Genomic DNA, 12828 nt, shown 5'->3' with positions numbered 1-12828 from the left:
GTACAACAGCCAGCCTCGTGCAGGGGTCCTCTATAAACCCTATACAAGCCCAAATCTTAGTTGTAGTTACTGCAGAAATTCCACAGAACTTGTAGAAAATTTAAAATATAAGAATAAGAAAGCATCCTCAATCAGTTTTTGGTGATTATGTCACGAAAAGCTTAACAGTGTTCACAAACAATATCCTGGAGAATTAATAACTAAAGCCTTAAAGGCGAGGCGTGTCATTAAAACATATGTGACTCAATGCACGCGAAATTAAAATCTCTTGGACTCCTATGGAGAATAATAGGAGTTCAGTGTGCCCAGCTGATGGACAGAGAACATCCAGCACTGTATTCATAAAGTGCCTTTACAATATTTCCAATCCACATTACCGAGAGGTATATGCATTTGTGCTTTAAAGGAAGAGATCCGGCTCAACCGCATTTGGGTGCAGTCGTTCTTTGGTTTAAGGTGAGGACCCACATACACACAGCCTGCCCCACTCTGTGGCTCTGACCTTGAGGACAGACTGAGGAGATCTGCCGGGAGGTGCTCCCCATTGGCCACCTTCACTATCTCCCCCACTGCCACCTACACGTCCCAGTTTAAAAGAATTGAAATGGGGAGAAAAAAAAGGAGAAACGAATAACAGAGAAAATAAAAACCAAACAAATGGACAAAAGAGACAGAAGGTTTGAAATTATTATAGAAGAGGATTCATGTTAATAAAAATGTCTAATGCCGATTTTTTTCAAAACTTATTTTGATCAGGCCTGAAGGGAGAAATGAAAATATTTAATATTCAAATGTAAACATATTTGACTTTAAGCCGCCCAATTTTCAGTTTTTAAAGTGAAACTTTAATATTTTAAAGTTTATGTACAAGCATTTATCAAATTAAATAAAAACATTTTATTGTATAGATTTCCTTTCCTTAAACTCCTCAATTTGCTGCGAACTTTGTTTCCTCCTAGCAAATCAGCAAAGAAATGATTTTAAAACTCTTTGTTAGATATTTGAAAAACAAGTACATCTGGTCCCCTCTCTCATACACTACAAAAGTAACTTTGTTCTGACTCCAAAACGTTTTCAAAGTTGACTGCATCCCTATCATATTACCTTTAGTGGGAAGCTGTACAGATGCCTGTCTTAGGCAGTTAGAGGCCATGGCTGCATCAGTTGAAGGAATTTAATAATTAATAAAGTCTAAGTAAACACACTGTGGTTGAGAGAGTGTAGGAGGGTAAGCCTTTGTATCCAGACACATATGAAAGTCCTTCCAAGAATCTACCTGGATTTGAATGAGAGCCATAGTTGCTCTCTTCCATGTTTCTGCTACAAAATGCACTCATGGCTACATGCTAACCCGTGTTTGCTCATTTCAGATCGAAAGTCGATAAAAAATAGAACTGGCAATGATATTCCCTCTTTAATTTTAAGCTACCTCAAGCTCACCTCCCATGCTTACTCCCATGTAGACAAGCAAAGCCAATAAGCTGATAATTCCATTTTAGAAACTCTCTCTGACAAAGCCGTAGACAAATATAACTAAGGACAGAAAGTCAGACTTAAAATCAGTCATCTGTGCTATACAGAGACGTCAGATAGGGAAATCAGAACAGCCTGAGTTATCTCAAATGCCTGAATACCTGTTTCTATAAATAGCCAAGGAAAGACTGCTTTCCTGATTATGCTCCCCTAGCTTGTAAAAAAATCCACTCAATTTTAAATCATGACCTGATTAAATAGATTTTGAAAAAAGGACACTGTCCATATTTTTATGTGGGTTTTACAAATCAAACTGTCCAAGGAAATGATGATAAACAACCTCAAGACATTAAAACACATTTCTTCCTTGTTTATTTTGGGACTAAAATTGTAAGGTTTTAAATCCTAAATTTATACATGGACTAGTGTGATAGTTTTTAATCCTAAGGCCATATGCTCTGAATACTGATTCACAACTATCTTAAAATGTGAATGCAAGAAAAATTATCTATATTCAGTAACAGAAAGGACTCGAAAGGAAGAATAAAGTACTCGGTCTGGTGGGAAAACGGTGTCGTCATATGGAAAGGCACAATGACAACAAGCAATCACCATCCATTCTCTTGTGTCATTTCACCACGAGGACTAGGAAAGTTAGCAAGAGAGATGACTGTGCAATAAAGGAATTTATTATAAATGAGGACTGAAAAGAGAAAAAAGCCAAGAAAGCCCAATCCATTGGAAGGCATCATATAGGTGACAGGGACTCATAAACAGTGGTCCACATAGAACACATGGATCTGGATGGAGCCAGAGAAAGAGGAGACTCTTAAGTTTGGGTTATGTAGTACCTGATACTCATTCTATATGGCACACATGAAGCCAATCAGTTTTGTAAATGCTTAATTAAGAATCATGAGAGGTTTTGAAATTCTTCGTTTATTCCTTATTTCCTTGGAGAAATCACAAGGTCAATGCAGGGTAGAGAAACCATCCTCTACACTGTTTGAGCATCAGTAGGTGTCTCTACCTTGACGAGAGAAGGACAGTGTCAGCAGGTATATACTCTTTGCCTTTTATTATAACTATATCTCCAACATTTACCTGAAAGAAAACTGGGAATTGGTTAATTATCTGCATGGAAAGATAGTAAAAAAAATATACAACCCATTATATTAATGCACAGAATTTAAAAAAAAATGTTTTGAACTCCACAAAAATGGCATAAAATTAGAGATGAATGTATATTTGTTTTTATCTGTTATTTATCTTAATAAAATGTATTGATCAATTCTACATCTTTGACATCTCGACTTCTTAAAAGCTCTCTCTTTGACATAAAAATAAGAAGGAGGAACCCACAGTTAAAACATCTCCCTACTTAAGGAAGTCTCTATACAAGTGAAGAAATGATATCTGTGAGCAGTCACCTTAATTTATAATTTAGAAAGGAAGAAACATTTAAGATTCTAAGTCTCTGAGTCACATATTCAGGGTGAATGGAAACGCAGAGACTCAAATACACATCCACCTACCTTGTAGCTTGATTTTTGAATAACTAGAATGAGACTATCATTAGAGTTCTAATAACATAAACTGCAGCTTTTTGTTATTATACGGTAGCATTTTTTCCACCCTTGAGTATGGTATGAAGGTAAATTACAGTTCTCTTGTGGTCAGAAACTATTGGGAGTCATTTGTCAGGGCTCTTACTGCTTTGTGCAAATTGCTTTTGGCAAACAGTGCGTCTCCAAGCCAGCAATAACCAAGCTCTGGTCAGGAATGGGAGCCTTAGAGGGAATCATTATGGGGAAATTGCTACAGACGGGGTGGTCCCTGCAGTAATTTTATCCATTGGGAGAAATAGTGCGGGAAGGCTGGGGAGAGGCAGCATCTATGGGATCTATGCCTATTTTCCAGATAGAAAAGCGGAATGGCCTTCTCTTAAAAACAATCACTTCAGTTGAAACCTGCCATGTGGACCATCTATCTAAAAGTGCCCCAAGTACCAAGGATGTTAGCACTGAACACCTGTTACCTCAAAAGAGGGTGAATATATGAAAAAAGAGCGACTATAAAAATGACATGTATAAATACACGTTAACCTTTAATAATGTGCAGTAACGAACAGTACCAAGGACAAGATGATCAAAGACAAATGCTCTGCAATCAAGACACTTAGAGGAAAAGCCACCCCAGTTACTATGCAACCATGTGTTCATGTCTCTCCTTCTCTTAACTACATGCTTCATAAAACCAGGGCTGCACCACCTCTGATGCATTAGGTTGATGCATTTGACTTATGAAAACTCCTAACCGGCTGCTGTGCTATCCAGCATCTTTATTCACTGCAAGACAACAGAAGGGCTTGGATGATTAGGTTGAAGGAAATACAACGCCTTCTATGGATGCTGCGCTGTGGGGACTCCAGCAGCCTGGAAAGCCTAGAGCTTGCTCACTACCCCCAAAGCTCTCAGGATGTGAGGAAAGCAGGGCACTCCCTTGCTTACGTTTTAGATCTGTTTCTCAAAGATACCTAGGCAACTTTCTCTCCTGGTTCTAACCTCTTAATGTGGTATTCTTCATTCCAGACTAAGAGAACCAGGAAGTCAGAAAGGCTGTGACAGAAGAAATGCTTTGAGTACAGATCCCTCTGGAGGACATGAGGAAATATTTTGGGCTTTAGATTCACTCCCTTCAACTTCCCCAAGCCATGGACAAGAGCAATTATAATCAAGGATTATGTAAAAGGGGTAAAACTGTCTAACTATAAAGGACTTATTTAAAAATCAAACTATTTCCAATTGTAGGTTACAACATATTTGCATTTTATTTAAGATTTTTTTTTCAGGATATGGTTTTCATCCAGAGAAATTGATCTCATGGTGGGAACTTACACATTAGACAGTTTTCCACTGTAACGTTGAGCTATACACATGGCTCACATGCCAAGCTTCCCAACTGTGCCAGACAAATGTGCTTGTTTCGAGATCATTCACCTACATTCTCTACTTGGACCTGTCTCCAAAACCCTGAGCAGTGACCTCTGCATGGCACAGTGAAGAAGTGGCCTTTGTGTGGAGAGATCAACAGGGCCAGATGCTTTTGTTTGAAGAAATACAGCTTGGTGGTGGTGGTGGGGGCTTTGTCATGTCAACGCTTATTTTAAATCAGAGTCTTGAAACTTCACCTTTGTAACAGAGAAACTACTTCATAGCTATGTGGAGTGCTGGGCTGCTAACATCTGAGAGCTTCCCCGCTGTTCTGTGGTAACTCTATGTATGCTGACAAATTCCTTAAGTCTTCTGCGGAACATTAAAAACACCCCTGTGCTAAGAATCGCAGAGAAAGTACCAGGAAGCAAAGTCCATTTGCCAGAGTTTTTTGTTTGTTTGTTTGTTTGTTTGTTTGTTTGTTTTAATATCACAAGGACATGTGGATGACATTACTGGTTTGAGTTTATTAAGTCTATTTTTCATTGTACAAAGTTTCACGTGAACCAGGGACAAGACCTGTCCCAGCAACATGGCCAAGCCACCAAGAAAGTCTGCATTTGTGTCTGCTGATTACTTTATATATACATGTGTATATATATATGTACGTGTGTGTGTGTGTGTGTGTGTGTGTGTGTATTGGCATGGCTGGCAGCTCAGTATGCACAGGCCTATTCTTTTTACCTGTGATTACATTTTATGATATAGGAGCCACTATATGTTTTGTTACCTGCTATGAGCTCATTCACTACTAGGCACATACATTAAATAAATATTTATTGGATGAGTATATAAAACTTTCCATGTCATCATGGTATGTAAAATCAAAGTTTTACTTGTAAAATATGGGTGCAGAATACTGTAACTTACTGTATGTGTATCCTAGTTTTAAATATTATAAAATAAATTGAATATGTAGACTTCTGCCTGCTTTATGATTATTATAGGGATAGACTATAAATTACCAGAATCTTCTACATGGTTTTCATCATGAACAGTCATACTATGAGACTGCAACAGTATATTAATATAATATAAAAAATAAAAATTCTGGAGCACAAGTTTCTCATTTATTTGGCCATCAATGAAACATAATTATACTTCAGTTTGTACTTTTTGTTGTTAGGTTGACCATGATACCAAGTCTGGTTGATATTCCTTCTTGCTTATTACATTGTTTTTGGGGGTTTTTTTTGTTTTTTGTTTTTGCTTAAAGAATAAGAACCAAAATATTTTGTCTTACTTGGTAAAAATATGTAATATATTCCTCAAATATCTGTGGCATCTTTTGCATAGGCTTAAAACTTATATAATCAGGATCATGAGATGTTGTTCTGTCCCGCATACTTATTAAAATCTTCATTCTATTAATGTATATTTCAGAACAGCATTTTAGCACTTAACTCTTTTAGCCAGATGGAATTTCTTTTTGCACAAATTAGGATGTAGATGTAACCTAAACATTCAAGTATTTTTTCTTGATCCTGCCGATCTTCAATTCTGCCTTGCTTATCAAATATGAACCAACCTCACTTCGGGACACTATATTCTTCTCTATTTTATCTGTTAATAGCTACTTTTGAAATAGATTTTTAATAAAAATATTATGTTAGTAATTTGAAATAAGCAATCTCTTGTTTGTAATTTTGAAAGAACATATATATTTATCTGAATCTCCTTTTGGGGGGTATGTATGAGACAAGGATTTCCTATACAGCTCAGGCTAGCCTCAAACTTGAGGCTCTCTTCCTGACTGAGATTCCTCAGTGCTGGGATTACTGACAGGAGCCATCAACCAGCCCCACTTATGTGAATATCTAACATCTAGAGAACACTTGCTTTCTTCTCACAGTTCACATAGATTTTGCTCGTAAGCATTCTATGTATCACTAAGAATGAGGTCTTCCCTGTGTTTCCTAACAATACTGCCAACATCAAAATGCATGCTTATCTTGAGTTCATCATTGAACCAACTTTACGAATGTAACTATCTAGTCATAATTACTAAATAACTTCAGCTCTTTTTAACTGGGTGGTTTTTTGACAACACCCTATATTCTATCTTTTCATATCATAATATGGGATATGCACATTAAGTGTGGTCTTGACTTCAAGAATGTCGAACAATTCTGTCAATATAGGCAACCACAGTTGGTGATCTGTTATTTTTGTCTATTAAAAATTTAAAAGTGAGAGTTACAATAATCTATGTACACACAACCTCAAAATAGTGATTTTCATGAGGAAAAGTTGAAGGTTAATTTTACAATGGAGGGAAAGAGAGTTGCTTCATGACTTTGTATATTATCCGAGCAAGAAGTCTAGGTAAGAAGAAAACTATGCCTTTCTGTTAACTATACTGACAACCCTTGTAATGTAATGCATCCAAATTCAATAAATCACATCTGGATATATCCCATCTGTCTTCTCTGGAAAATGTCTAAATCCACAGGTAGCTGATAAACCTGTAAAAGCATGGTACTCCTCAAAGTTTGTAGCTCTTCCGTTTTCTACTTTATTCTTCTGAAACAGAGCTGACTGCTACAGAAATCCAGCATGATGAAGGTATTTTCCTCCTTATTACTCTAATGTCAAAGACCAGAAAACAGAGAGCTGTGAATTCCCACATCTCTAGAAGAGGAGATGTCAGTTCTTAGTCTAGCTAGTTATTTTTTTTTTAAATCAACAAATAATTAGTTTTTTTTTTAATTGAGAAGAGACCCTCTCCCTTCTCTGACAGAAGGTGACCACAAGCATCACAAAGGAGAATCGCATGCATGGACTTCAGTGGAGCATAAATGAATTGGTGTAGGCAATACTTCTGTTGTTCCAGTAAGATAATGTCCTGTGAGATATATATCCAGGGTCCACTGCCCTGGCCTCCAAGAAGCCATCTAATGTTCACCAAGGCTATTCACTGTGGATGACTGGGGAATGCGTGCTCTGGAACTATGGAAGGACTACCAGCTGTCGTGGCTTACCTTTTGCAAGGAATGGCTACAAGAACAGACACCTGGATAACACGTGCCAAATTGTGACTCCACTCACAGTGCCACGGTGGAGTTCCTAGCTAGCAGGTCAACCACTGAAGCACAGAACTGACTTCTGCTTCAGTAGAGAATGACATTTAGTTTATATGACTACTTGTCTTTAAATAGTAGTAAAATATAAATGTGGTGATTGCACTATATGAGTTTGAACTAAAACATGCAAATGTGAAGTAGCAGAACTCGAATTTCTTTTACTTGGACAGTAGATGATCAGGACAAAATTTACAACACAAAATAAACAAAATCTGTGAAAGAGTACTCAAAATATACTGTGACACAAAGATGCACTAGATAGTACTTTCCAGAAGAATAGCCTTCCTGGAAGAGTACAGAAATGGTCAGCGTATGTAGCTAAGTGGAGGTTCCATGAATGTTTATAGTAATTACTAAACAGCTTCCACATTAGTACAGTTGTTAACACTTGCTATAATTTATATTATTTATATATATATATTATGCTGTAAAGTATACTTCTGTGCATTTCTTCTGGAATAAAATAAAACCAATGCATACCTTTTCCCAGTGAACAATTTCCCAAGCACCATTTCTCAAAACTGCAAAGAGAAAAGATGACATTTTAAAGAACATTTTTTTTTTACTACCAGGCACAAGGCAATACCTAATAAAATGATTATTTTAAATGATTAGCTTCTAATGAAATGCCTAGTGGCAATTTTATAGCTTCAAAAACTAACATGGAGCATATAAGGAGATAAAAACTTCCAGTTTCTATTTCAGCACTTGCAGTGGTTTATCTCTAACACAAGGCGGTGGCCAAGGACCTCCTCCAAGGCTCAGGGGACCTCAGGGTTGAGGAGGGGCTGGGGTGGAAATTGTCAAATTATGTTAAAGGAAAATGACTAGCCTGCACCCATTTTCTAATGACAACCATTATCCTGAGGTGGGACTAGTCTACATGGGTTACTGTAATTACCAATTTTAATCTTGAGTAGACAAAGGCAATAAAGCAGGGACATCACAGATTTTTAATTAATAAGATTTTAATACAGAGAAGACACAGGAAAGAATCCTGTATTATTAGGTCTATAATAATGCAAAACCATTCCATATTTGGCTCAGTAGAAAAAGTGAAAGAAGCTATTCTTAAATTATGAGAAGAGTATTTTATACTGGATTTCCTGCATCATTGCCTAGTACAGTTACTCAGTACCTCTGTTACTCAGTACCTGTTACTTGGTACTGTTACCCAGTACCTCTGTTACTCAGTACCTCTAACCCCACCCACTCTGTGTTTGTGATGTAATACTTGGAGATTTCTTTATTGAAGTTTATTTCCTTCAGAGCCCATTTCTTATTAAGCAAATGTTTTTCCAAATACAATAATAACCTTCTTATTACATGTGTATATGTGTACACATATGTGCATATGTGTATGTTTGCATGTGGGGGTATATGTACAATGTACATATGTATATGCAGGTGTGTGTATTTATGGAGAAGCCAGGTATTGATATTAAGTTTATTCCTCAACTGCTCTACCTTATATACTGAGGCACAGTGTCTTGCTGACCCCGGAGCTGGTGTATCTAGGCAGCTGCCCTGCCCTGGAAATTGCAGATGGACTACCATGCCTGCCTGACTATAATATAGGTCCTAAGATCCTTAACCCTGGTTCCTGTGCTTGCCCAGCAAGTGCTTCACCCACTGAACCACCTCCCCCCCCAGCCTTACTGTTATTCTCTCATTGTGGCTTATTCATTTTTAAGCCACTGTCTAATATTTCTAAAAACAATGAAGTCTGACATCAAAATAAAGGTGTCCGGCGGGGCAGAATGAATGTGCACCTGAATAGCACAGCAACTGTGGGTAACACATGCTATACCTGAAAATTGAAGAGAGGGAAGGTCTGAATAATTTCACCCAAAACATCCATGGGAGGGGATGGATGTGTTAATTAGCCTGATGCAACTCACCACAACACACACATACAATCCCCTTTGGGCATTGCTATTTCAGGAGCACTCCTCCCACTAACATCCCACAATCTGCAGATGCTTGAAGTCCTGCCCATAGAAAATAGGATTTACATACAACCCATGCACATGCCCCTAAATAATTTCACCATCTAGGTTACTGAGATTGCCTAATGCAAAGCAACTACTAGACAAACAATTACTTCGTAGTAACTAGGATTTGATGGCAAGAAAAATGTCTGTATTCACTCAAGGCACACACAATGCCTTTTTCTTTAACATTTTTGACCTGAGGTTGTTTGAATCTGTAAATGTAGAGCCTATTGGTACACAGGACTGACTATGTAGCAAAATGTAAAGTGCTATAAATATATATTTGGACATATAGAAATGTATGAAATTTTGCAAAAAAAATTAGAGCAAATAAATATAAAAGCACATGAGAAGAAAAGAAAGCATTGTAGCTTATCTGGAAGCTATCTCAAAGGCGAGGCAACCTTGGGTTGAATACCGTGCAGTGACAGCGTGATGAGCTCTTATAGGAAAGTCGGAAGCCTTCTACTACTTTCATGCTTTCTTGTTGTCTCACGCCTGGCCTGCTCATCCTCATGAGACTTTCATTCCAAACTGAAGTAAAACTTACATTTTTAAAAAAAAGACTTATTTATTTATTATGAGTACACTGTAGCTGTCTTTTTTTAATTCGATATATTTTTTATTTACATTTCAAATGATATCCCCTTTCCTGGATCCCCCCCCTCCCCGAAAGTCCAATAAGCCCTCTTCCCTCCCCCTGTTCCAGAATCACCCCCTCCCACTTCCCTGTCCTGGTATTCCCCTACACTGCTGCACTGAGCCTTTCCAGGACCAGGGGCCTCTCCTTCCTTCTTCTTGGGCATCATTTGATATGTGAATTGTTTCTTGCATATTCCGAGCTTTTGGGCTAATATCCTCTTATCAGTGAGTGCATATCATGTGTGTTGTTTTGTGATTGGGTCGCCTCACTCAGGAAGACATTCTCCAGTTCCACCCACTTGTCTAGGAATTTCATGAATTCATTGTTTTTAATAACTGAGTAGTATTCCATAGTGTAAATATGCCACATTTTCTGTATCCATTCCCCCATTGAGGGATATCTGGGTTCTTTCCAGCTTCTGGCTATTATAAATATGGCTGCTATGAACATAGTGGAGCACATATCCTTATTACATGCTGGGGAATCCTCTGAGTATATGCCCAGGAGTGGTATAGCGGGGTCCTCCAGTAGTATCATGCCCAGTTTTCTGAGGAACCGCCAGACTGATTTCCAGAGTGGTTGTATCAGCTTGCAACCCCACCAGCAATGGAGGAGTGTTCCTCTTTCTCCACATTCTTGCCAGCATCTGTTTTCTCCTGAGTTTTTGATCTTAGCCATTCTGACTGGTGTGAGGTGAAATCTCAGGGTCGTTTGATTTGCATTTCCCTGATGACTAAGGATGTTGAACATTTCTTTAGATGCTTCTCAGTCATTCGATATTCCTTAAGTGAAAATTCTTTGTTTAGCTCTGTACCCCATTTTTTAATAGAGTTATTTGGCTCTCTGGAGTCTACCTTCTTGAGTTCTTTGTATATCTTGGATATTAGCCCTCTGTTGGATAGTACTTGAAGTTCTAGATAGAGCAATTAGACAACAAAAGGAGGTGAATGGGATACAAATTAGAAAGGAAGAAGTCAAATTATCACTATTTGCAGATGATATGATAGTATACTTAAGTGATCCAAAAAACTCCACCAGAGAACTCCTACAGCTGATAAACAACTTCAGCAAAGTGGTGGGATATAAAATTAACTCAAGCAGATCAGTAGCCTTCCTATACTCAAAGGATAAACAGGCTGAAAAAGAAATTAGGGAAATGACACCCTTTACAATAGCCACAAACAATATAAAGTATCTTGGTGCGACTCTACCAAAAAAGTGAAAGATCTATATGACAGGAACTTCAAGTCTTTGAAGAAAGAAATTGAAGAAGACCTCAGAAGATGGAAAAATATTCCATGCTCTTGAATTGGCAGGATTAATGTAGCAAATATGACCATCTTGCCAAATGCAATATACCAATTCATTGCAATCCCCATCAAAATCCCAACTCAATTCTTCATAGAGTTGGAAAGAGCAATTCTCAAATTCATCTAGAATAACAAAAAAAAACCCAGGATAGCTAAAACTATCCTCAACAGTAAAAGAACTTCTGGGGGAATCAGTATCCCAGACCTCAAGCAGTACTACAGAGCAATAGTGTTAAAAACTGCATGGTATTGGTACATTGACAGGCAGGTAGATCAGTGGAACAGAATTGAAGACCCAGAAATGTACTCACACAATTATGTTCACTTGATCTTTGACAAAGGAGCTACAACCATCCAGTGGAAAAAAAGATAGCCTTTCAACAAATGGTGCTGGTTCAACTGGAGGTCAGCATGCAGAAGAATGCAAATTAATCCATTCTTATCTCCTTGTACTAAGCTCAAGTCCAAGTGGATCAAGGACCTTCACATAAAACCAGACACACTGAAACCAATAGAAAAGAAACTGGGGAAAAGCCTTGAGCACATGGGCACAGGGGAAAATTTCCTGAACAGAACACTAATAGCTTATGCTCTAAGATCAAGAATTGACAAATGGAACCTCATAAAATTACAAAGTTTCTGTAAGGCAAAGGACACTGTCAAAAGGACAAAATGGCAACCAACAAATTGGGAAAAGATCTTTACCAATCCCACTGTAGCTGTCTTCAGCTACACCAGTAGAAGGCATCGGATCCCATTACAGATGATTGTGAGCCACTGTGTGGTTGCTGGGAATTGAACTCAAGACCTCTGGAAGAGCAGTTGGTGCTCTAAACCACTGAGCCATCTCTCCAGTCCAAAACTCAGATCTTAAGTGTTCTACTCAGTGAGCTTTGGAACACTCCTCCACTGCTGGTAGGATTGCAAGATGGTGAAACCACTTTGGAAATCAGTCTGGTGGTTCCTCAGAAAACTGGGCATGACACTTCCGGAGGACCCTGCTATACCACTCCTGGGCATATACCCAAAGGATTCCCTGGCACATGCTCCACTATGTTCATAGCAGCCCTATTTGTAGTAGCCAGAAGCTGGAAAGGACCCAGGTGTCCCTCAATGGAGGAATGGATACAAAAAATGTGGTATGTTTACACAATGGAATATTATTCAGCCATTAGAAACAATGAATTCATGAAATTCTTAGACAAATGGATGGAGCTGGAGAACATCATACTAAGTGAGGCAACCCAGTCTCAAAAGATCAATCATGGTATGCACTCACTGATAAGTGGATATTAGGCTAGAAACTTTGAATACCCAAGACATAATCCACAT

At 38.1% G+C, this 12828-nt stretch overlaps 1 protein-coding gene across 6 annotated transcripts in view; it reads right to left on the bottom strand.

Annotated features, from left to right (window-relative positions):
* The window catches only part of Atp8a1 (ATPase phospholipid transporting 8A1), a 227487-nt gene that overhangs the window by 154481 nt on the left and 60178 nt on the right, over positions 1-12828 (bottom strand). For 3 of the 6 annotated variants that reach the window (XM_052199340.1, XM_052199341.1, XM_052199338.1), the window contains exons 6-7: positions 8030-8070; positions 2504-2577 (exon numbers count right to left, since the gene is read on the bottom strand). In XM_052199340.1, the coding sequence (XP_052055300.1) occupies positions 2504-2577; positions 8030-8070 (115 nt within the window). Of the gene's footprint in view, positions 1-502; positions 577-2324; positions 2434-2503; positions 2578-8029; positions 8071-12828 lie in introns of those variants that run through there. The other 3 variants (XM_052199339.1, XM_052199343.1, XM_052199344.1) reach the window with 3 other exon arrangements.

This window comes from Apodemus sylvaticus, chromosome 11 (genome assembly GCF_947179515.1).
Source record: "Apodemus sylvaticus chromosome 11, mApoSyl1.1, whole genome shotgun sequence".
In the NCBI taxonomy this organism is placed as follows: domain Eukaryota; kingdom Metazoa; phylum Chordata; class Mammalia; order Rodentia; family Muridae; genus Apodemus; species Apodemus sylvaticus.
Note: the sequence above shows the minus strand (reverse complement) of the source record. Positions and strands in the feature narration are given on the sequence as shown.